The sequence below is a fragment of the Brienomyrus brachyistius genome, unplaced genomic scaffold (assembly GCF_023856365.1).
Source record: "Brienomyrus brachyistius isolate T26 unplaced genomic scaffold, BBRACH_0.4 scaffold75, whole genome shotgun sequence".
Lineage (NCBI taxonomy): Eukaryota > Metazoa > Chordata > Actinopteri > Osteoglossiformes > Mormyridae > Brienomyrus > Brienomyrus brachyistius.
Window position 1 is genome coordinate 567,658 of NW_026042350.1, and position 24,214 is coordinate 591,871.

The 24,214-nt window shown below is 49.1% G+C and overlaps 1 protein-coding gene and 1 long non-coding RNA gene across 7 annotated transcripts in view; one reads left to right on the plus strand and one right to left on the minus strand.

Moving 5' to 3' along the window:
• Positions 1 to 22,733, plus strand: part of arhgap23a (Rho GTPase activating protein 23a) — a 60,126-nt gene extending 37,393 nt beyond the window's left edge. For 4 of the 6 annotated variants that reach the window (XM_049003194.1, XM_049003193.1, XM_049003190.1 and 1 more), the window contains exons 7-24: positions 1,434 to 2,922; positions 7,926 to 8,081; positions 8,379 to 8,487; positions 8,661 to 8,700; positions 9,215 to 9,349; positions 9,598 to 9,921; positions 10,663 to 10,724; positions 10,816 to 10,934; positions 11,028 to 11,146; positions 12,371 to 12,523; positions 12,667 to 12,745; positions 13,244 to 13,317; positions 13,931 to 14,020; positions 14,460 to 14,585; positions 15,214 to 15,255; positions 15,344 to 15,437; positions 16,752 to 16,783; positions 17,807 to 22,733. In XM_049003194.1, coding sequence (XP_048859151.1) covers positions 1,434 to 2,922; positions 7,926 to 8,081; positions 8,379 to 8,487; positions 8,661 to 8,700; positions 9,215 to 9,349; positions 9,598 to 9,921; positions 10,663 to 10,724; positions 10,816 to 10,934; positions 11,028 to 11,146; positions 12,371 to 12,523; positions 12,667 to 12,745; positions 13,244 to 13,317; positions 13,931 to 14,020; positions 14,460 to 14,585; positions 15,214 to 15,255; positions 15,344 to 15,437; positions 16,752 to 16,783; positions 17,807 to 19,138 — 4,575 coding nt within the window. In that variant the 3' untranslated portion in view covers positions 19,139 to 22,733. Of the gene's footprint in view, positions 1 to 173; positions 872 to 1,433; positions 2,923 to 7,925; positions 8,082 to 8,378; positions 8,488 to 8,660; positions 8,701 to 9,214; positions 9,350 to 9,597; positions 9,922 to 10,662; positions 10,725 to 10,815; positions 10,935 to 11,027; positions 11,147 to 12,370; positions 12,524 to 12,666; positions 12,746 to 13,243; positions 13,318 to 13,930; positions 14,021 to 14,459; positions 14,586 to 15,213; positions 15,256 to 15,343; positions 15,438 to 16,751; positions 16,784 to 17,806 lie in introns of those variants that run through there. The other 2 variants (XM_049003195.1, XM_049003192.1) reach the window with 2 other exon arrangements.
• On the minus strand, positions 5,446 to 5,852 carry LOC125726759 (uncharacterized). Its single transcript, XR_007388390.1, has 3 exons — positions 5,737 to 5,852; positions 5,565 to 5,693; positions 5,446 to 5,478 (listed from the first exon to the last, which is right to left on the minus strand). It is a non-coding gene; the product is annotated as an uncharacterized LOC125726759 (long non-coding RNA).
• Positions 22,734 to 24,214: the final 1,481 nt, after the last annotated feature.

The window sequence follows — 24,214 nt, forward strand, 5'->3', positions numbered from 1 at the left end:
TTTTTTCATAATCCCTCATTCCAGAGTCATTACAGCTAATGGATATCACAAATGTGTGTGTTCATGTCTGAGATCAAAACAATTGCCATTTATATTTAGCTTCCCAGAGCTGGCACGGGGGGGGGGGGGGGGGGGGCGAGGGCGAGCAGAAAAACTGAGCCGATATCCACCAGTGCATTAGGAGCGGGCTGTCGGGGAGCTCGAGTATCACGCCATCGCATGCAGGCCCGGTGATAGACATGCGGGTAGAGCCTCAGACGGACAGGGATGGACATCCAGAGAAATAGCCAAGCGATCACAGGAAATGTGAGAAACAGGATGGTGCAACTGTGCTCATAAACAGGCAGAAAAACATGCACAGAGATGCAGTCCCACACACATTCCTCTCATATGCTGTCTGTGTCATTCATACATACCCAACATACCCCTGTCCCGACAACCCATGACTGGGACACATGACGGCGTGTTTACCCTCCCCAAAAGCTCATAGGCTGCACTACCTAATTCTCAGTGCCACCACTCCCCCCACACTGCTTCCCGCCTGCCTCGGCCACATTCCTGAGGGTTACGTCCAGCTCCTCCTATGTTCTGTCTGGGCGGAGACGGCTTGAGTCCGATAGGCGGGGCCACCGTGCTGGGGGAGGGCATGCAGGAGTATGTGTGAGACCGAGAGTCAGTGAGAGGAAGAAGGAGAGGACAGAAAGAGGGGAAGACGAGGGTGAGAAGAAAGGGAAGAAGCAAAGGAGACGCAGCAGACAAGTAACAGCGAGGGCCCCGGGGGTCAGGCAACCATTTTGGCCTTCCTCTTCCTCCTCCTCCTTCATCTGCACTATTAGCCGTCTCTCTCGACAGCCGTCACTCAGCCACGGAGGTAAACAGGCCGACGGCGACTCACTGACTTCAGTGTGGGGGCGGGAGGCCCTCTGGTTTATACATTCCCAACGGCTGTTTTTTCGTAACTTTCCGTGGTAACGGTGAGTCGCCATGGCAGCGAATACACACTATTCTGCGACCGTGTGAATGTAGGGGCGAGAGGGAGAGGACAGAGCGGGACCCGCCCGAGTTCTGGATTGGAGGGGGTTGGGGGGGCGGCCGGTTCAGGGAGAGTCCTTCTTGGTTACAGGTGATATGTCTCACAGTATCGTCTGTGATGCAGAACCCTGCTAGATATGAACCCTGGAAGCTGCTGGTTTGAGACCCCAGAAGAGAACTTTCAGTTTCTCAATGTTATACTATAGTATAAACTGTAGTTCTTGAATTGCTAATTTGTGGATGTGCAGCTGTATTCAAAGGTGAAGTATAAATCTCTCAAGGTTAAAATGTATATATGGATGCAAGGTTATGGACGAGAACCCATATCCTGAAGTTTGCTTGTTCATGTTTATGAAAAAATCCGTGAAAGAATCTTACTAACTGGAATTTCTTTGATGCAGGCATATTCCCAGGATGCCTACCTGAGTGGCAATGAACCCTACACAGGTGAAGCTCAGGACCTTCCAGAACCTCCTCCCGTCTGCTACCCCCGCAGCAGGGCCCAGTCGCACATGGGCCACAACCAGACAGACAAACGGGGCTGCTGGCTGGCCCCGGCCCGGGTGTCCTCCCCCCCGGACAACCGCTCAGGGAGGGTCAGCCCAGTCGGCTGGCTCGAGGGCCCAGCCTTGGAGCTACGGGGGCCGAATAAAGGCAGCCCCACCCACCACACAGAGGATGTCCAATATGGCATAAGCTCCCAGCAGGCCGTGGGGCAGCCGCGGGGCCACGTGTCCCCTCCCTCTTCCTCGGGACCGGCGCACGCTAGTCCCCTACATGGCTACTACGGAAACCACAACATTGGCGCAACAGCCCAGACCCGTGTAGGCGCCCAGCCTTGGCCCAGCCCCCAAAAGGCGGCTCTGAGTAGGAGCGAGGCCCGACAACAGGCGTTGACGGACTGGTACTACAGCCAGGCGCCTGAGCGCAGGGGCCCCTCGATGCCGCCCCGGTACCGGAGCATTTCTCAGGACCGTCTGGGCGAGGTGGGCGTTGGAGTGGCGCCGGGTCGTCAACGCATGGGCTGGCCCCACAGTGCCTCCCAGGACACCCTGCTGCTGCAGCCGGACTCGAGCCAGTACGGCGATTCCAGCTGGGCTGAGGACTGGGGCAGTACCAGCAAGCATCGGTCGGGCCGCGCCCGCTCTGAGAACCTTCTCGCCTCCAAATACCAGCGACACGGCCGCTCAATGGAGATGCTGGACCGGGCAGCAATTGTGGTGTCACCACGTCCGGATCGGCCTGCCTGGCCACCGCACCAGGCACCAACACCTGCACCCAGGACTGAGGTTCACCAAAAGCGGGGGCCGCGTTACGGAGCCGTGCCCGCGCCCTCTGCAAGTGGATGTGGGCAGTCGCACCAACAGGAGCAGCCCCCGGCATCCCAGCCTAGACGGCTGCCCCTGCAGAGCGCGGATGACCAGCCGGTGGGTTACCGCAGCTACAGCCCGTCCTTCTACCGCAAAGCCGGCCGCCTCATGCAGGCCCATTCCTTCAGGGATCCCTCCTACTCAGGACCCCACTTCAACTGGAACCCCACCCCCAAAACCAGCCCCCAGGAGACCGTCGCCGCCCCCCCTGCCGCTCCGGAACCCCGCGATGGAACGCATCGCCCTACCAACCACGAGAGGCCCTGGGAGGAGGAGCAGCCGCACTCTCAGGTCCAGGAGGTGGTGCTGCGGCAGAAGCCCCCTATAGGCCGCCGGGGGGCCCCCGGCCAGCGGCAGCCGCATTACGGCCTGCCTGCTGAGACCGCCGAGGCCCTGGGCCTCCAGGGCGAAGGGCCTAACACTGCTACCCCCAGGTCTGTGGACGCCCCCCGCAGAAAAAACGGGGGCCTGGCGCCACTGACCCTACAAGATGACTCCCTGGCTTCCATTCCATTCATAGGTGAGCACCATCCCCTTAGACCACCCTTCGGCCCACGGGTCACATGACAAAGGCAGCAACATGGTGGGCCATGGAACGTTCCATATGACACTCTATATACTATCGCTTCTGTATTTCTGCTGGCTTGCATTGTCTGGTTTGCAGATTGGATGCTATTCTGAGTAGTACTCATGGTATTACTCCGAGTAATACTCATGGTAGTACTCCGAGTAATACTCATGGTAGTACTCGATTCTGAGTGGATGCTAATGGTCTTTAACTCCTTAACGGTAAACATTTTAGCTTGAAATTGCCCGAATCAGAACGTCGGTAACTGATGTCTGACTCATGGGGTGTTTCATTAGCAGAGTGATAATCAGTGCTACAGGAGAGGTTACAGCTACAAATTCCAACAGCTGTGTGACACAGTTGATTTGGCATCTACCTGCATCCACAGAGAGGCTCCGTTACGGTTTCTGGCTCGCATATGGAGCCAGATGTGATGCTGTGTCCAGTCGTGAAGATGATGGGATCTTGCACCAGAACCCGGATTAAAATCATGGCACCGTAGTTTTGCTGGGGGTGGGCAGGCAGTGACGATGCTGTCTGAGTCACTCAACAAGAGGCATTTAATGGGCACAAGGCAAAATCGGGGGTGGGGGGCAGGGGGGGGTTCCCAGGGCCCAAACACAGCCTCTCTGTCCAAATGAGCCAGGCCTGCGTGATCAGCACTTTATCTGCCTTATTCAGTTTTGCAATTATAGGCCGTGGGGGTCACCGTATTTTTTGGCTAAAGATACAAAGGCCAATTCTTTCAGTATGGGGGGGGGGCAGCTTCCGTTGCCAGGGCAAGGGTGCCCTACAGTGCATTCAAGAAATGGGGGGGGCAAAATTGAAATGAGGGTATTTGTAAGATGGTGCTGAAGTCAGTGAAGTTTTGCCACACGCTGCCCCCGCAGGCAGGATCGGTGGGTCTGATTCAGCGCGGCAACCTGCCCACCCGCTGACGGATGAACCGGCTCCGTGTTTTTCGGTGACGTCAGCCGAAAAGATGTCTCAGGCATGATTTACTCGCCTCGCCTCGCGAAGCACAGTATCGAGAGCTTAGGGACACGGAGCAGATTCCTGAAATTGTCAAATGGGAGCAAATTAGAAGCCCGGTGACTGAATCACCATCACCTGGGGCGAGTTTATGAAATTAAAGAGGAGGGTGAATGTAGCTGCCTGTCCTTCTTCCTGCAGTTCGTCACACAAACAAAGTTCAGTCCTCGAACGAGCAAGAATGAGGAAGAGGAAAGGCATCATATCTGGGGGGGGGGACTTGTGCAGGGGGTAACCGGGGCTGTAGCCTAGGGGTCCCGAGTTGTTTTTTGTGTGGTTGTTACAGCAGCATTTTATGCTGAAGGTAGGTTTGGAGTAAGTCTTGTATTTTACAGAATTGTCCCATAGTGAAAAATAAAATGCTCTGTCCTCTTTTGAACCAGTATAGGACACTATTTCTTCTGTATTTTCTAACGATGGGACCAATCCCCCCCCCCCCCCATGATCTGAATTTAATGACATTTCATCCTCGTGTGTCCTGGGGGGGGGCAACCCTTATTACTTCAGATAGGATCCTCAGGTGCCACCCCCCCCCCCCCCAAATTCAGCTCTGCAGGGACCCCTAGCTGGCAATCCGGCTGTGAAGGGGTGGCACTCAGTTTGAGACGCAGGACATGCGGGGGTTGGGGGGAGCAGACGGGTGACCTTCCTCCCTTCAGCAGAGTCTTACCTTAGGGTACAACAGCAAAATTTGTGTGAGATAAATGCCTCCTTTTATGGTACATTGACAAAGCCTGTTTGGTACCTAATTTTGGAGCGGAATAGTAAAGTCTGTTTGAGATAAGTACCCTGTTCTATGGTACATTAGCAAGACCTGCATGGGATAAGTACCTCGTTTTGGGGTGTAACAGCAAAGCTTATTTGGGATAAATACCTCATTTTGGAGCTCATCTGCAAAGCCTCTTTGGGATAAGTACCTCGTTTTAGGGTACGCTAACAAAGCCTCTTTGGGATAAGTACCTCGTTTTAGGGTACGCTAACAAAGCCTCTTTGGGATAAGTACCTCGTTTTAGGGTACGCTAACAAAGCCTCTTTGGGATAAGTACCTCGTTTTAGGGTACGCTAACAAAGCCTCTTTGGGATAAGTACCTCGTTTTAGGGTACGCTAACAAAGCCTCTTTGGGATAAGTACCTCGTTTTAGGGTACGCTAACAAAGCCTCTTTGGGATAAGTACCTCGTTTTAGGGTACGCTAACAAAGCCTCTTTGGGATAAGTACCTCGTTTTAGGGTACGCTAACAAAGCCTCTTTGGGATAAGTACCTCGTTTTAGGGTACGCTAACAAAGCCTCTTTGGGATAAGTACCTCGTTTTAGGGTACGCTAACAAAGCCTCTTTGGGATAAGTACCTCGTTTTAGGGTACGCTAACAAAGCCTCTTTGGGATAAGTACCTCGTTTTAGGGTACGCTAACAAAGCCTCTTTGGGATAAGTACCTCGTTTTAGGGTACGCTAACAAAGCCTCTTTGGGATAAGTACCTCGTTTTAGGGTACGCTAACAAAGCCTCTTTGGGATAAGTACCTCATTTTAGGGTACGCTAACAAAGCCTTTTTAGGATAAGTACCTCGTTTTAGGGTACGCTAACAAAGCCTCTTTGGGATAAGTACCTCGTTTTAGGGTACGCTAACAAAGCCTCTTTGGGATAAGTACCTCGTTTTAGGGTACGCTAACAAAGCCTCTTTGGGATAAGTACCTCATTTTAGGGTACGCTAACAAAGCCTTTTTAGGATAAGTACCTCGTTTTAGGGTACGCTAACAAAGCCTCTTTGGGATAAGTACCTCGTTTTAGGGTACGCTAACAAAGCCTCTTTGGGATAAGTACCTCGTTTTAGGGTACGCTAACAAAGCCTCTTTGGGATAAGTACCTCGTTTTAGAGTGTAATTGGAAAACCTTGCTTGAAATAGCAGTGTTTGATCAGGATTAGTCTCTTTAGGATATATCAGCAGAGCCTGTTACTTTAGGGCACAACAGCAGAGTCTGTTGGAGTAAGATCCTTCACTTAAGGGTGTAACAGTGAAACATTGTTTGAAACTGAAAGTGCGATTATCAGAGCAGCCCCCCCCCCACCACCCCACCAGTTCATTTATAACAAAACCGGGCTACTTCCCATCTAGCCGTGATGGTAATTAGGGAGCTGCTGTCTGCTGTCACCTTTCTGCGCTCGCATTGTCAGCATAAAGGCTAGATCCATTCCGAAAGCTGGGGGGCACGGAACTCCCGGGGGGGGGGGGGGGATTTTTATTTTGCCACCGTGGGACAGGTGAGTGAGTGGGGAGGGAAAATTAGTATTTCTGCACTGGGAGAGGATGTTAAGGTGAACAGAAGCACCAGGACATCCCCCCCACCCATAAACCGCACCACACTTAATGGGGTCCATTGTGTCCCTCTAACCCTGCCGTAAATAGTCAGATGCCACCCGTTTCCCTTGAATGGCCACACTGTCTTGGTGCAGCTGGGGGGGGGCTACAACCGGGGGGGGGGGGGGTTAGTTGAACAGGCGAGCAGCCGGGAGAGGGGGGATTAATGGGGGAAGACAGCGAGAGGACTCTTTGAGAGGGAATTCTAGGGAACGTGCATGGCCCCACCCCCCCTGCAAAAGGGGACCTGAAAACGTGCAGGAGTTCAGAGTCACTTCTCCTAGGAAGCCAGTACCGGTTAATTCAGATACTCCTGGGGGAGGGGCAGGGAGTGTCAGTGTGTAAATATATCTGAGACGCGACGGCCGCTGTACTTGACAGCTGTTGAATCAGGCTCCTTCAGCAGGTACTGCTGGGTTGTCTGCCTGAGTTTGGCTGGACAGTCAAGACTGGACTGAGTCCCATGTGAACACAGACGCCTTTTGCTCTGGGCTCCTGCAGAACCGAAACCGTGCGCCGTTTTGGGTTAAGGGGCTTCCCGCCAAGAGGCCACAGCGCGTAGCGGGGGGAGGGTTCGGAGGGGGACACCGACCTCCTCGCTTCCAGAGATCGCGTACACGGACTCCCGGGCAGAAGAAGAGGGGTGAATGGTCTTCCTGGGACACTTCCGGCTGGGTCGTTAGGTGGGGAGACACCACTGACCTCCCCAGGATTGGGTGCATGCACAGTGAGTACAAACGTATAGGGGGCACTGCTACGTGGGTTTAGCGTTTAGTCGTCGTCACCCTGCGTACGTAGAATGATGGGCACGAGGCCCGTGAACATGAATACGTGCAAGAGGGGAGCGTTTCGCATGAGGGCGGGGGGCGCTGTAAAGGGGAGAAAAGTTCGGATGAATTTGAAGGGGCCCAAAATAATTTGTAACCTAAGTAGATTGGTCTGGGTTGGGGGCCGAATATGATATGCTTTCCTGGACCCCCAGATCAGGGCCCCCAAAAAACAGCACTAAAGCTACGCAGGAGTAATGCTGACACTGAATCAATCCCACCATATTTAAAAGTACTGCGTTATACTGAGTGTGTATGCACGTGTGGGTCAGATATCCATTACATTGTGGGGGCTACAATGTGTCCCCACAATGTGATAAAATCCTGTTATTTTTATGTTGTGGGGACCATGTTTTCGGTCCCCACGAGGGCAAATTGAATTTTATAAAAATCTGCAATCAAAAAACTAAAAAAAAACAATTTGCTTGGTCACTTATGGCTAAGGTTAGGGCTGGGTAGGGCATAAGGTTGTCATTGTTGGGATTAGGGTTTTGCCCCTAGAATGATGGTCCCCGCAAAGATATGAGTACAGGTGTGTGTGTGTGTGTGTGTGTGTGTGTGTGTGTGTGTCTATTTCCGTGACAGTAACCTGCTGGTGCCTCGCTACTCTGCTCTTCAACCTCCTCCTCTTGCTCCTCCCCCTCCTCCTCTTGCTCCTCCCCTACCTCCTCTTTCCCCTCCCCTGCCTCCTCTCGCCTCTCCCCTTCCCCGCCCCCTGATGGCCCCGGCCGTCCCGACAGATGAGCCGACGAGCCCCAGTGCAGACCTGCGTGCCCGCCACGTGCCCGCCTCCTCTGTGGTGTCCAGCGTCATGAGCTCCGCCCCCACCGTCACCACCAGCCCCACCTCCCCCACTTTCGCCTTTCCCCTCACCAGGCTCTTCTCACACGACTGCAGTGAGTGACACCCCCCCTCCCCCCTAACCTGCTAGCCCTCTCCTCTCTGCCAGCCAGCACCATGCCCCGCCCATAGTGACTGAAAGGCAAGTAGTGGACGATCTTTACAGATTGCTACTTGATTTGGCACTTCCTGTTGAGTGGTAATCAAACAGGAAGTCATCATCGCCCCCTCTTTTACTTGGCATCCTTTAATTAAGCTTTCCCCCATCTCCTCCACCCTTGTCCTTCTTCCCGTCCCCTGCATACTGGTCGGTTTCTTCCATCACCTAACCCCATCTCTTGCGCCCCCTACAGGCAGCGTGAAGTCGAACCGCCGCACCTCCTACCTGCAGGCCATCACCACAGAGCGCTCCAAGTCATGCGAGGGCCTCAACACCTTCGGGAACGAGGGCCACATGTTCTCGTGAGTTCTCGTGAGGGATGGGTGAGGGGGAAGGGGGTCAGCATGGTGTCCTAATTTCGATAATGGGAAGGGAAAGGGGAAGTAAAAAATGGGGAGGGACTTACTTACTTAGTGTGCTTAATCATGTTACTTTCAGTACCCTGTTGGTTTGATGCTCACGTCTCTCTGTGCAGGATATTGCCAAAGAGAGTCAAGAGCTTCTTCACGGACGGGGTGAGTCCTTCCGCTCGGCACACGCTGGCAGACCGTGTACATAGCACACCGCCATGTCTCTCCTGCAGAATTGCTACGTACTGCAGCGTTTCCAAATCCAGAAAATGCTGTGGTAATTGGAAAGAGAGAACTTTTCCTCAGGAAGCTGGCTATCGTGCCCTAAGCTTAGGAAAAGTTTAGCATTTAAGTGGAGAAATCTGTAAGCATTTCAGGAAAACAGTGGGTCATGTGGAATCCCTCTGAATGAAACTGCAATGTATAACATCTTCAGAGAGAAAATGTGCTTCTTCACAAGTGAAGGGTAATCCGTCACACTCTTAATTATGAATGGCTCACTTTCCTGTTCGTTAATTTCTTTAAATTACTACTCGGGCAGCAGTAACACTGACATATTCCGCACAATTCCGCAGATGTCCGTGTGAAAAGAAAGTTCCCAGAAGCAGTCAAGTATGTTTGTCTGGACTGATAAGTATCGCTTCCGGCTGTGACCTTTGAACTCTCGTGCCGCACCCAGTCCCTTGACAGTCTGGCCCCGACGGAGATCCGCTCCAAGCGCCACTCAACCTCCGAGCTGGGAAGCATCACCTTCAGCGATGTCCGCAAGGAGGGCTGGCTGCACTACAAGCAGATCCTCACTGAGAAGGGCAAGGTCAGTGCTGGGGTCGGCGCTGGGATTAGAGGCAAAGTCAGTGCTGGGATCGAAACCAGGGTAAGAGATTTAGTCAGAGCTGGTCATGTGACCAAAGGACGCTCTGAGACGGGACCATGTGAGAAGGACACATAAGCTTCAGCATTCTGCTAGTTTAACGGGGGTGGTTTGTAATGCTGGCCCACAAGGCCGGGTCATGCATGCCAGGGGAAAGTGACTGGATACCCCACTCTCTCTGTGCATCGCAGAAGGTGGGCGGCGGGATGCGGCCCTGGAAGAGAGTCTTCTGCGTTCTGCGCTCCCACTCGCTCTTCCTGTACAAGGACAAGCGGGAGGCGGTGCTGCACGGCGCCGCCCTAGGGGGCGCCACTGGGTCGGGCCACGGTGACGAAGAGCAGCCCATCAGCATCCGCGGCTGCCTGGCGGACATCGCGTACAGCGAGACCAAACGGAAGCACGTGCTGCGCCTCGGCACGCAGGACTTCTGCGAGTACCTGCTGCAGGCCGAGGACCGCGACGGCATGCTCAGCTGGATCAAGGTCATCCGTGAGGGCAGCAAGACCGACAGCGAGGTCAGGGGGTGGGGCTCACGCCCAGTAGCCGTGACGACGTGAGACGTTTCTGGTCCGGCACATCTTCATTAACAATGAAACCCAGGAATAATTACATTATACTTTGTAATGATAAGTAATTATTATCTGTAATATACTGTATAAAAAGAACAGTACACGGATGGATGGATAGATTGGTAAGCATTTTAATTATTTAGTTATATTAAAAGCATTTAAATATTTCTTAAACTATTTCATAGTAACATTCAGAGAGGCCTTTCGACTAGCATTAGGAGACATTGCGCTTAGAAAGTCCAGTGGGTGGGATTTTTAGCCAATCAGGGTCTGGTTTAACCAAGTGGGAGGCAATACAGTATCCAATGAGAGGAGAGTTAGACCAGCCTGTGACTGACAGAGTAGGATAATCCCAGTGGGTTTCTGATCCTCATTTTTCACACGGCTGCTCACGTCAGTCTGACCTCTGCCAGAATTAATAGAATGACACCCACACATGACTGCTGCCATTAACTAACACTTGTGTAAAAGGTTTTCTTACCACCTCATTAGCATAATGGCACAGTTCAGGTTGGGTTGCCAGATTGGGGGCTGGGAATTTGACAGGCACTGAACGGGAAAAATTGGTCTGACGTTGGACTGGCAGTGAAGCGCAGAACACAAACTGCGCAAAGGCACGCTGAAAAGCGCAGAAACTTGGCAGCCGTCCGGAGCTCCACTCTGTTTACGCCCGTCTCGCTTTTCCAGGAACTGGGTTCCTGTCGTCAAGCTCTGATAAACAAGAAGCTGAACGAGTACAGGAAGCACAGGTAGGACCCGCGAAACAGTCGATGAGCCCCGTTTTTTATGAGTCTTAGCTGCCAGTCGTTAAGTCTGTATGCCACTCGTTACCCTTCGTAGTCCGACGGGAAACAAGCCGGACTCATCTCCCAGAGTGCCCAGGATAATACCACCCTTCCTCATGGCCAAGATGGACAACGTGACGGGGGCTCCACGCTCCCCCAAGCCTGACAGCAAGGGTGAGGGCCTGAGCGACTAACCCAGCGTGCCAAGTGGGGGTGTGCGCCAGCTTCTTTCAATGACCTGCCCTTGTTTGTCTCCTCCGTCTGCAGAGGAGAGCAGCCCGCCCAAGTCACCTTGGGGCATCAACATCATGAAGAAGTCCAAGAAGTCTGGGCCTAAGGCCTTTGGGGTGCGACTAGAGGAATGCCAGCCGGCCATCAACCACAAGGTCAGGAGACTTCACTTCCCCACACTTCTGTCTCCCTCCCCTCCTGACTTGGTCCGTTTCCGGGGCGTTTCAAGGGTACCAGGGGTCCCAGTGGGCTCCATTCGACTGAACTTGGCACCAAGGTATAAAATCATAAGTGAAGCTGCATTTATGTGTCTTTATGAAAGTGGGAGGGCATTTGCTCCAGAGCGCCTCACTCTGGCCACTGTTGGTAGTGTAATACTACTTTTGGCAGTAACGGGTAATGTAACTTAATTAACTTTTCAAATTAAATAACACAATTAAAAGTACTGAAATCTAAATGGTTACTCATTACTTTTAAAGGGTTTGAATGGCTACTTGATACTTTTGTCTTGCCTGAAAATATTAATGGACAAATGCAACCTATTCCCTTACTATCCTGTTTAAGATTCATCATCTGGCCTTACAGTGGCACAATGAGTGGGTGATACTAGGTAACCAGTAACAATAGAATTAACAGTTATGCTGAGCTGATTAACACAATTGTTTTTTAAACAATGCGCTTGCCACAACATACATTCACATATGTAATAATTTATATATTGTTAATAGGCCTAAGTGGAGTGCGATCATTCAGCGATGTACTGATATTATACCAACGTACTGTATGTGTGCTGTCTGGGTATGTATGCATTAATAAAGTAACTGAAGTAACACAGAAGTTACTGTCCCTAGTACAGCGGTCTCCAACTCCGGTCCTGGAGAGCTACTGTACAGCAGTTTTTCTATGCTACCTGGCTTCTGATGAGCTGCACCTTTTCCTAGTATTTACCTGGGAGCAGGTGTGGCTCATCATGCAACCTATTCCAGGTAGGATAGAAAACCTACTGGACAGTAGCTCTCCAGGACCGGAGTTGGAGACCTCTGCCCTAGTAACTAATTACTTTGTTATGCAATAATTGGTAAAGTAATTGCATTACTTTTGAATGAAGTAGCTAGTAAATGTGACGGTAAATGTACACAAAAGATGACAAGGCGGTGAAAGGCAGAGAATCGTATTCGGGGCACCACTGAAAAGCTCACAATAGTGAATGATGACGATGATTGTGAGGAGGAAGGCATTGATGACAGTGATTAAGATAATTATGGTAATGATGCCGATTCGTGCGATGATGATGATGATGATGAGGACGGCAATAACAAAATGAATGATGATATTGCTGATGATAGTGTCTCACATTGACTTCTGCGTGACTTGTCCAGTTCGTCCCCCTGGTGGTGGAGATTTGCTGTGGGCTGGTGGAGCAGATGGGCCTGGAGTACACTGGCGTTTACAGGGTACCGGGCAACAATGCCATGGTGTCCACACTGCAGGAGCAGCTGAACAAAGGCATGGACATCAACCCGACCGAGGAGGTGAGGTGGAGTCAAAGAACAACTAACACACTTGTTAAATTCACTAACGGGTGTCGAGGACGTTTCTATCAACACTTCTGTCCCGTATTGGAAATGCGCGCAGGTCGCTAGCATGGCACTAATACTCAGTCCTCTCCCCGCAGCGATGGCAGGACCTCAACGTGATCAGTAGCCTGCTGAAGTCCTTCTTCCGCAAGCTGCCGGAGCCTGTCTTCACGAACGGTATGTGGTGTCTGATCACACAGAGCTCCTGGTTGGGGGGGGGGGTGCTAGACCAGGCTCTTTTAGCATAAGGAACAGGGTGCAGAACTGCCGCGAATTAAAAGAAAAAGGCGAAGCTATTATTATTATTATTGTTGTGAATTATGCATGGTAAGTCCAGTGGGTAGAACGAGATGGGAGCCCAAAATGAACTGGAGCTTCCTGTTGTTGGGGATTTCCGACAGGCCATTAACTGGCTAGTCATTCAGGGGAGCTCGTTAAAAGTTCAGAGCGGAGTGGGCGTGCAGAGGGGAGTAGCAGACGTGACAGTGTGCAAACACGGATATTCATGCGAAGAGGGCCACTCGGTGCGATCCCTCTGCCTTCCTTCAGGTGGATGATTGATTTAATGCCGCAGTTGTGAGATGGTTTGTGACTAAGCTTGCCTGCTTGTGCTTCTGTCATCCTGCTCCTCACGAAAGTATCTGGACTGAAGCGAGTTGCCCTTTTCACCCCCAGATAAGTACAACGACTTCATCGACGCCAACCGGATGGAGAACGCGAGCGAGAGGCTCAAGACCATGAGGAAACTGGTGTGTGCGCGTGTGTATGTGTGTGTGTCTGTATATGTGCATATGTGTGTGTGTGTATGTGCATATGTGTGTGTGTATGTATATGTGCATATGTGTGTGTGTATGTATATGTGCATATGTGTGTGTGCATATGTGTGTGTGTGTATATATGTGTGTGTATGTATGTGCATATGTGTGTGTGCATATGTGTGTGTGTGTGTGTATATGTGCATATGTGTGTGTATGTATGTGCATATGTGTGTGTGCATATGTGTGTGTGTGTATATGTGCATATGTGTGTGTGTGCATATGTGTGTGTGTGTGTATGTGCATATGTGTGTGTGTGTGTGCGTGCGGTTGTGTGTGCACATGTGACTTACATATGACACATCCCCTCCAGCCAGGGCTAGTCTGTCCCTGACGAGCCCTTTCTCTCTCCCTCTCTCTCCCTCTCTCTCTCATTCTTTCTCCCTCTTTCTTTCTCTCACTCACTCCCTCCCCCTCTGTCTCTATTTCGCTCTCTCTCTCGCCCAACCTCTTTCTTTCTCTCTCTCTCCCTCTCTTCCTCTCTCTCTCTCTCCCTCTCTCTCTCTTGTTCACTCTCTCTCTCTCTCTCTCGCTCCACCTCTCTTAGATCCACGACCTGCCAGATTATTACTTCCACACCCTGAAATTCCTGATGGGCCACTTGAAGACTGTGGCGGATCATTCTGAGAAGAACAAGGTCTGCAGAGCGCAACGTCCCGTGGGCAGGCGGGCGCTCCGGGTCACGCTTACCGCACGATGGGGAATGCCTACACACACACACACACACACACACACACACACACACACACACACACACACGAGCAGTGGTTACCATCACTCAATCATTTTATTTGCATTGGGCCCCTGGGAGCCCCCTGTTGTTCACACAACACTAAATATTAAATAAACATGTTCTTTATGAAATGCTGGAGCAGCATGTTTTGTTGAGATTAAACTAAAACAATAAAGTAACTAAAACGATTTTACTTATTTAAAGACATCACCCAGCTTAAAGAAATTGTTTATGGAAACTGTTTTACTCACATGGTGAAATCGGCCACCATTGCGGCGTGGTGAGACGGCCCAAATTTTTTATGAGATCTGTGGATGCCCCCCCCCCCCCCCCCCATCTGTAGATGGAACCCCGTAACCTGGCGCTGGTGTTTGGCCCCACCCTGGTGCGAACCTCCGAGGATAACATGACCGACATGGTGACCCACATGCCCGACCGCTACAAGATAGTGGAGACTTTGATCCAGCACGTGAGTCCCGTCCCACTTACATGATCTGTACTGCCCCCTGCTGGTGCCACGTGCAGTTACATTAATTTCCATTTATTCATCCAAATTAGTCAGTGTATAAAGTACGATACTAGTGTGTGTTATAACAGGTCATCAGTGCAAAACGTCACACCTGCCTTTCCAAACCTTGTGTGATTCATAATCCTGTCAGATTCTAATAATTTTCTAGATAGTTTGTTTCATATGAGAAACTCACCAATTGAAGCCTGTATGCTTTAGTAAGCAGTACAATTGTATCATCTTATTAATTTAGAGTGTCGTCCATTAACCTGAGGACAGAGTGCTCCACCATGGCCTAGACCATGGCTTAAGCTGCCCGAGTTCTAATATTTTGACTGGCAATCTGCCACCGGGGCACAGTGCAGTAGCGCCCCTTACACATCCAGCTGGGTACTGCAGGTTGTCAATTGCTCCTGCAGCCACTGGTGGTGAGTTTCTTGGAGGAACAGAAAGTTTGTCTTTGAGGGAGAAATGACAGAACTGGGGAGAAGAATCTGACAGAGAAGAACAAGGTTTTTTTTTAATGAGAAAGTAAAGGACAAAATAAGCAGGACAGAGAAATGACACCCAGCCTCTCCCTTCGTCCTAGTTTGAGTGGTTCTTCAGCGAGGACCTGGACAAGGATGAAAAGGTATCCGTCTTCTGGGCTTTCACAGGAAAGTGGTGATCCCCCCTCCCTCCCCCCACATCTGTACTAATGTCCCCCCCCCCCCCGGCAGACACCAGTAGACAAGGAGGACCAACAGCCAGTCCCAAACATCGACCACCTGTTGTCCAACATTGGGAGGACGGGGCCGCTTCCGGAGGCCTCAGGTGAGACCTCGACCCCCCCCCCCCCCCCCCCACAGCTACGCGCACACTAAACATCCACGGCGTACACAGCGCTGTCCCGTTCCCGTGGCGACCTCAGGCCCCGTTCGCAGAAGTGGTGCTTTAATCGAAATACATCCGCGTGTTCTGCTTGGCTCCTCGCGGACTCGGATGTTCCCTGTGTGTCAGTTTCCCACGTTTCTCTCTCTTGTACTTCTCTGCGTTTCTCTACTAGCTGAGCCTGTGGAGCCTTCACTGCGGTAGGACTTCTTCTGGCATAATGTCTTTGTGTCTCTGTGTCTGTGCGTGTCTCTGTATGTGTGTGTGAGAGAGATCCACTTACCTCTCAGTCTCAATGAAAGGTTTGTGCCAGTAAACATTACCGTACCTCTGTTGGTACCCAGTTAAATTAATTGATTAATGGATTAACCGTGACCCTTCTCTTCCTCTGTGAGCCCTACCTCATGAAATATAGTCCCTGGCCCACACTAAACTCTCACTGATTATGACTGTTTAGCCGGTTTCTCTCTCTTTACTTCAGCGTAAACTCCTGAGCACTTTGCACGTGTGTGTGTTTATGTATGTATGTGTGATTCCGTGATTTCAGTCGTAGTGGAGCGATCTTTCAGTGGAACCTCATTCATAAACGCCATCATTCCCTTGCTGTCTCCTCTGTACTTTGGTGCTTGTTACAAATCAACATCCACGCGTCCTTTTTCACCCACCCGCGCTTGCATCTCACCTGAGGTCGATAAACACGCACGGACGTCCCGCCACCCCAGCACCGGAAGCCCCCACCCACCACCGTCTCTGCCTCCCACCCGCACCTCAGCTTGCTCCTAATACACCAAAGTGACATCGTCACTGAGCGCCTGCGGTTCCTGCGCTGCCCTCCCCACCTCCCCCGAGATATGTGGCTGCCATGTTGTTGCGTCGAGACCCCCAGTCTAATGACAATCGCTGCAGGAAGTCAGACTGTTCTGTTTAGACTGAGCCTGTGAGCAGCGTCTTCTCCCTGGAGGAGGGAAGAACAGTGAGATGTCCAGACACTGCTGTTATTCCTTTAATAAGATGTTACTATATAATTACTCACAAGCTTTATGGCACAATAAGCTGTTTGGTAATTTCATTCTCTCAAGTGCCGCTTTTGAGGCCGTGACACGTTGCGCTACATCTCATTCTAGCACACGACTGCTGACTGATGCCGTGCAGCCTGTCTTGTCCCCCCCATGTCTTTTGCAGCCCACCCTTTCCTCTAACGCAGAATCATGATTTCCCCCCCCCCCCCCCCGACCTCTCCTCTTATTACTTTTACAGATTCAACCAACAATGAATCGGCGAAATCCAAGGTTAGTGAAGCGAAAACAGGCTCATGGCCCTTTTTTGTATAATGAGACAAGAGCTAATTACAAGGAGCCCAAGTCAAATACTGTGAGATCAAGCATGAGATTGCGGTCCTTTGCAGTACTGAATGTGTCACATGGTCGTGCACGGCATTATGGGTAACATTGTGATGACCGTGCACCTTTCTTATAAAGCAAATGTTCCCGTACACGGCAAAACCAGCATGCCTATGTAGCCATCACAATGCTGAAATATAAACAAAATAAATAAAAACATAAAAAATTCATAATAAGAGGTAATACTGTGTAATGAAAAAATTACACTATCTGAAAATAACAAAGATAAGCATTGAACAATACATATGTCAGTCACTATGCATGTCAACAGAACAGCAGGCTTTAGTCTTCGTTCCGCTTGATTTGCCGTTGTTTGCCTCTTAATCTCTATAAAGAACATGTTTATTTAATCTATTCTATCCAAATATTTCATACAGCAGTTACATTGCAGTATGTTGCAATAACAGTACTATACAGTACTATGCAGTAAGCATTCGTTTGTACATATGAAAGTACAGGTACTCCTTACTTAATGACCGAGTTCCGTTCCTACGACTAGGTCGTATAGTGAATCGGTCGATAAATATCGATCGCTCGATCTTTCAAACAGTCTGTAGGCTACTGGTAGTGAGTTTGTGTCGACCATATTTAGGTATAGTTTTAATGTCGCCTTTGCACTATTTATAACATTTTTAGTATATTTACAAACAAGAGGCACATACGTACGCAAGTACGCATTCACCTTAAAAGCGATGTGTCGATTGTCCTTATTGGCTAGGCTGTTAAGCGAGGAGTATCTGTATAAGACAAGCAATTTTCAATAGTAACAATCAGCTTTCAGGAAAATTCTTTAGTTTCTATTGCTTGCCGAAAAATGGCTGCTCTCTGTGTTAGACTTGGGTTTTTAGGTGCTGTTGGCATATGAATGAGGTCTGTCACCTTCCCCGTTGACTGTCTCCTCTGCTACCCCAGGGTTCGTGGGGGTCAAAGCGAGACCTGAATGCCAAGGACCTGCTCTCCATCGTGTCCGTCGTCACGCGCGCACGTAAGCGCAAGAAGCCCCTCGGCAGATGCCCCATTAGTAACAGCACGGACGAGGACTCGGAATACGAACCCGGCAAGGCGAGCCACTGTGGTGGGACAGAGGGGGACAGGGCCGAGGACACGGCCCCCAGGGCAGAGGGGGAGGAGGATGAAGAGGACGAGGAGGAGGAAGAGGAAGGAAGAGAGGCCACAGAGGAGGAGGAGGAGCCCCCATGCCAGCTGGAGGAGGAGGCGGGGCAAGAGGGCGGGGCCCTGGAGCAGGAGGCGGAGGGAGAGCCATGCAAGGTGCCGGCGTGGCAGAGCCCGGATGATGCACGCTCCATTGTGTCGGGCTATTCCACCCTGTCCACATTGGGCCGTGGCCCCGCCTCTGAATGGCGGGGAGAAGAGGCGGACGACGAGCGCAGCGAGCTCGTCAGCGAGACGGACAACGAGAGCGGCTTTGCCTCGCGCTCCCTCACGCAGGAGAGGCCAGAGAAGCCGCCGCTGCCCCCACGTAGCTTCCTATACACCCAGTACAAATCCTCCACCGTGCTCAGCCCCGCCCCCACTCCTGACCCCACCCCCGCTGAGGCACCCTCCAACCCCAGCGAAAGGAGCGACAGTAGGGCTGAGTCGTCGGCCACTCCTTCTTCCTCCTCGTCTTCCTCTGCCACACACAAGCTTAACCCCCGGCAGTCCTTCAACTCCCACAAGCTCATCCAGTGCGACACCCTGGCACGCAAAAAGACGAAGGCAGAAAGAGCCAAGGGACGGTCCCTCAGCTCCGAGCAGGTGCTGGAGCCAGCCAATGAGGAAGATCGGACGGACGATGGGCAGGCTTCAGTGGCACCGGCCAGCCAAGCAGAGGCAAGCAGACGAGGGGGTGCCGGGCAGAGCCACACCCCACCCCCGGCGCACAGTGCCAATCTGACATTCTTCTCGCCAGCTGCCACAGGGTGGGGTTTGCTGGCCGAACAGGTGCGGACACGCATCCTGGGGTCCGCCGATGACCTACGGGGTGTCGGCCTGCGGAAGCCAGTGTCGCCCGAGACACGGCGGCGGAGGCGGGCCTGGCGCCGGCACACCGTGGTGGTTGGTCCTGGCACGCATAGTACCGACCCTATACCTGTGCAGGACCCACCCACGGCGGACGCACCCAAGCCCGCCTCCGAGCCGCCGGGTCACGCTGCGCCTCCCCCAGCGTCGGAACCCGCGAGACAGTCCGAGCACATTGCTGCCATGGCACGACAGACGTCCCGCTTTCACCAGTGTCTGTAGCGGCCGTCATCTGTCTGCATGATGGGAGGGGAACTTAGGGCAACCCCTCACTGGGCCACCAAGAATGGCTGCCTGCAGTAACAGCTGGCAAATCATCAATTTTGGGGGGGGGGGGGGGTTACAGTGACAGGCTTGGCTTTGACGAATACATCCCAGAGGGTCATCTCATCTGCTTCCACAGTCAGGCCTCATCTGCAAGGCAGCAGAGCCGTACAGCGTTGCCAAAGATTTTTCCGACTGTACAAAACTGTGACTGTTTATCGAGACAGCTGGGGTTGAGAGGGTGAGAGGGTGGGGTGGGGGGTGGGGGGGGCACGTTTAACCTGAGGTGCACAGAAACAGCAACTGCGAGCCCTGCTGAGTAAGTCATTCTAGGGTTGCCTGGCGACAGCCAGCTGTGTCACAGGAGTCGCCACGGCGACTCGTCTACATGGATACGCACTCACGGGAAGGACAGGCTGACAGACATAGGAACAGATACACACACAAGCACCACACCGCTGCTGTGGCACACCAAGGGCACGGCAGCTCAGGGCGTGCTTCCTTACCCTTATTAATAAACGTCAGAGATTCCCCCCTCACCTCCACAAACCACCAGCCTACTGACCCCCCAACCCCCCATGACCTCAGCTGTAAGTCTCACCCCCCTAACACGTCCATCTGGAAATGCGCAAATGAACCAGTATGACTGCGCCAAAAAAAAACTGTATGGGTAGGAGTGTGTGTGCGCGCATGTGTGTGTGTGTACATTAACGCGTGTGGAACTGTTTTGTAACATTTGTACAGAGCCTTGCTAAGTTAACCTTGTGTATATATTATATATAATACATTATATTATTTTTTTCCATTGTTTACAACAGTGCATTCAGGTGCACAATCACTTCCTTTAAGATGTTACTTGAAATATTTCCCTTAATTATCTTTTTCTTTTGTTTTATATGCAGTATATTATATATTTTTTGTATGGGGGAAAAAAGTACTTTTATTGTGATTTGAATCATCTGGGTGTTCCTGTGTAATACTAAAAAAAAAAAAAAAAAAACGACTAAACTCAACAAAAAGACTTCTGTCTTTCTCTGTTGCTGAGTAACAAAAAGAAATTCCTAAATCGGATTGAAGGGAAATAGCTAACCTAAGGTCATATACCTTAAATAAAATAAAATGACCGGCATTCCACTTGTTGTTACGACTGGCGGGGTCTGCTGAAGTTAGATGCTTCTGATACAGTGAATCGTGTCCAGTGCGACTGGACAGTGTCTCGCCGGGACTCTCTTGGTCCCAAGTCCAGCACTTCAAAATTTCATGTTTTTTTGGAAAACCAACAGACAGCTACTTTCACATCGCTAAAGCTTTACTGGTATTAAACCCATTTTCTGAAGAAGGAAAAAAACGTATAATTTTACCTCTTTACCCTATTTTCTGTGGAAGGTTTTCAAAACAGTGACCAAGATTCATTTAAATTCACCTTCCCCAAAATTAATAAAGTTCCGCCCATTAGACTATTTTGTTAACTGGTTCCATATAATTTCTCATATGGAAACAAAAGCCAATTCAGGTAGCCTATAAGAGGTCAACTGAAACAAATTATATCCTGGTTACGCATCATGTCACTATAAAGGGCCTGGTTATTAAATATTAACGCACGATATGAAAAAGACCAAAACAATTTAGCCTATGCAAAATCGCGGCACTTTTTCAATGAGGCGCCATTTGCAGCAGCGGCGCCTCCTTGGTCGTGTATATAACTCCACCGATCCGTTACCATTCACCGAGAAAGAACAATTGGCGGGAGAATCGTTTTAGGTTTTGTTGTGAATGCCATCACCTCCATAACTCTACAGCAGCAGAGATCGCCAGTTTTATTTTTCATAGTTTTTTTAATGATTTTTCCATTTATGCATTTCCTGTACTGAAAGAACTTAGGCAAGAAGAGTGTCTCTTGTGGAGTGTAGTCTGATCGCGTCATGTGTCCCCACCACAGGATATATATATTTATATATATATATATATATAAACAAAAAAACAAAAACTGATGGTGCCAGCTCCTAATTTGTTTTCGCCAAGTTTATGTGAATGAATCCGTTGCTTTGCTAATGCAGTCCTTTGGTGTGGCAGCTCTAAGAACAATGGACAATGGGAAACTTTTAGTAACTATCTCCCAGAAAAGCGCCTACTGGTGACCACTGACCATTGTTGTCTACTGTTATTGTGTCGTTTTAGAGATAAGAGTGTATTCATTCTCAATGCAAATACTATGGCGCTTTAAAAGTTACAGTTGGTCTTGTCCAATTGATTTTGGATTCTAATTCAAAGAATTAAAAAAAATACGTTTTTTGTTTCTATAGACCATGCATAGAAAAACGTGATACGTTGCCCTAAAGTATAGGCCCTACTTAATTGTATATGCAAATGATTACATATTGAAATGTAGCATGGAACTGATTGTTTATGCTGTTATTGAACACAAGACATTTAGATGTGTTTTATTAAAACCGTATACGTGTCACCTGTGTGCTATATAAGTTTAATATGTGAAAACAACTACATTTGCCATGCAGTGCATTGGGTTTGTGAATGTTAAAGGTGAAATAACAGCGGGCATGATTTGCCTTTGCTTATTTTGGGAATCGCCGCATTTATTACATGACAACAGTTAAACCAGTGCATTTTGTGATGCGGTAGAGGTATATGAGTTTTTGTGACAGTCCAACCAAACTGGGTTCTGAAGTATTCGTCAGTTTTTACCATGTTGTATGCCATTAGAGATTATAATATATTCATGAGCTGCTTTCGATTCGCCCTGTCTGGCAAGGTGGTTAAAACTGCTGTGAAATGGTTTTTCGTATCATTTCCCTGCCTTTAATATATATCTTAGAGGTGCGCTGAAAGTACCTCATTTTTACGCCTATCCCACACTCTTCCGGTCACACTAAGTAATTCTCTGCTTATTTATACGGTCATCTTGTATTTCGCCACACATTTCAAAGTTTGAAGAATTCAGGGAATGATAAATAAAGGAGCATGCACAGAAATTGCATTTACCTCACTCTGAAGCACACTGAGACGAAGCAGTTTCTTCTCTCAAAAAAATGTATTTTATAAGAATCTGTCAGGAAGAAATGTGCGATGTGTTCGTTTTTTTTTTTTTTTTTTTTTTTTCAAGAAAGCATATGAGAAACCAAAGGTGACATACAAAAAAAATGTTGTCTGTGTGAAAACTCTGAAACATGTATTGTATGATAGTGCTAACTGTCCATTTTCCAAAAAACAGCGTCAAACGTCATATAGGTCCTGTGTGAGGTTTACACCTAAATTTAAGAATAATAATGCGAATAATTTTATGTCCACCGTATCTGAAATTGATAATGTATGCAACCTTTGTGGTTTTAGTTTGATATGTTTGTATATATTGTCTCAGAACGTGTAACATATTATGTAAAGGACTTTTACATCATTGTTAGTGAATTCCGTCATATCAAAATGTCCTAACTGACTGCATGACACAGGTCCCTAATTCTTACATGGCTCGCTACTCTAAAATGCTAGTTATTGAACGGAAATATATGTTTTAAATAAAAAAGAATGGGAAAAAAAACATTTAATCAGGTTTTATAGTTGTTTACATGATGCATGATGATTTGATGTGATTTTTATCTTAAATGCGTTTGGTGCTTTGCCACCTATCACAGATCTTTCCTGTTCTAATTGGTGTGTTGCCAAAATTGGTTGTGCTAATACGACACTGACCATACTGGAAATCATACAATTTGAATGTAGAATAATATTTGGATTCCCCCGTAACGCAGACCAGGATAAGCAGTTGGAAGATGGATGGATGGAACAAGTTCAATCTGTAAGTTTATCTCAGTGCCATTACTATTGCACATTGTTCTGTACAGATGTATGCGGCTTTGTATAACCAGTGTTAAATAGATCACAGCTATTATTATTATACTGTTAAATCATAGAATTTTTCCACGTACATTATTTACTTCGTGAGTGCATAAAAAAATATGTAGTAATTTTTTTATCAACGAAAGGCGTGTCGTTGTGGGTTTTCCTCCAGGTACTCCGGTTTCCCCCCACAGTCCAACAACATGCTGAGGTTAACTGGAGTTACCAAATTGTCCGTAGGTGTGAATTGTGTGTGCGCAAGCCTTGCGACGGGTTGGCGCCCAGTCCTGGGTTGTTCCCTGCTTTTGCGCCAGAGGTTAGCGACGAAATGTGAAATGGATATTTGATGTAAAATATATTAAACAAAATCAGCCAGTAGGGGGCACCATGTAGTCGTCGACAGGTAACCTGGATTTTACAGTAAACTGAAAACTAAACGTAGCATGTTACTATGGAAGAATCCGTCTGTTTGAAATATTATATAATTGTGTGTCTGGGGTATATATTATATGCTTCAAAATAATAGCATGACTTTATACGATAACACACTATAGTCCTTGTATCCAATGAGCTATTTTAAGACATCATCTTTCTTATACGATGGCTATTAAATAAATGCTATTCAGTGCAAATCGGTAGATGTTCCTCAGGTTAACCTCAAAGTTTTCTCGACCACGATTTAATGTTAAACTTCGTACACGTGAGCGGTGGCGGCGACTACATATCCCATCGTGCCCCGCGAGACTTGGAGCACCCGGGCGTCGCCGTGTTCAGTACGTCAGTTCTCCAGACTGCTAGGAACGGCAGCTTTGAATACAGTTAAGCACTTTTCAAAATTACGGTTTCATTTGAAGTGCCTTAATACACACAGAGTTCTTTGGTTCTGGTCGTAGTTTAGTGGGTAGTTTATTAAATATTTGATGCACTTTAACGGCTACTATCGATAAACGTAAGCAAAACTCAATATTAGCATTAGCTAGCGGTCAAACTGCTATTGCTGCCATGAATGTGAAATATATAGAGTCTCAGTCAGTTGGTTGTGGCCCGTAACTGGGAAGTTAGTGTGTACTTTTTTGTGTATTTCTGACTGATAGCTGCCGTTTACAAATCATTAGTTGTATGATGACATACTGGATATCTAGACAAATTTATTATCTTTGTATATGGGTGAAGGGCCTTTTG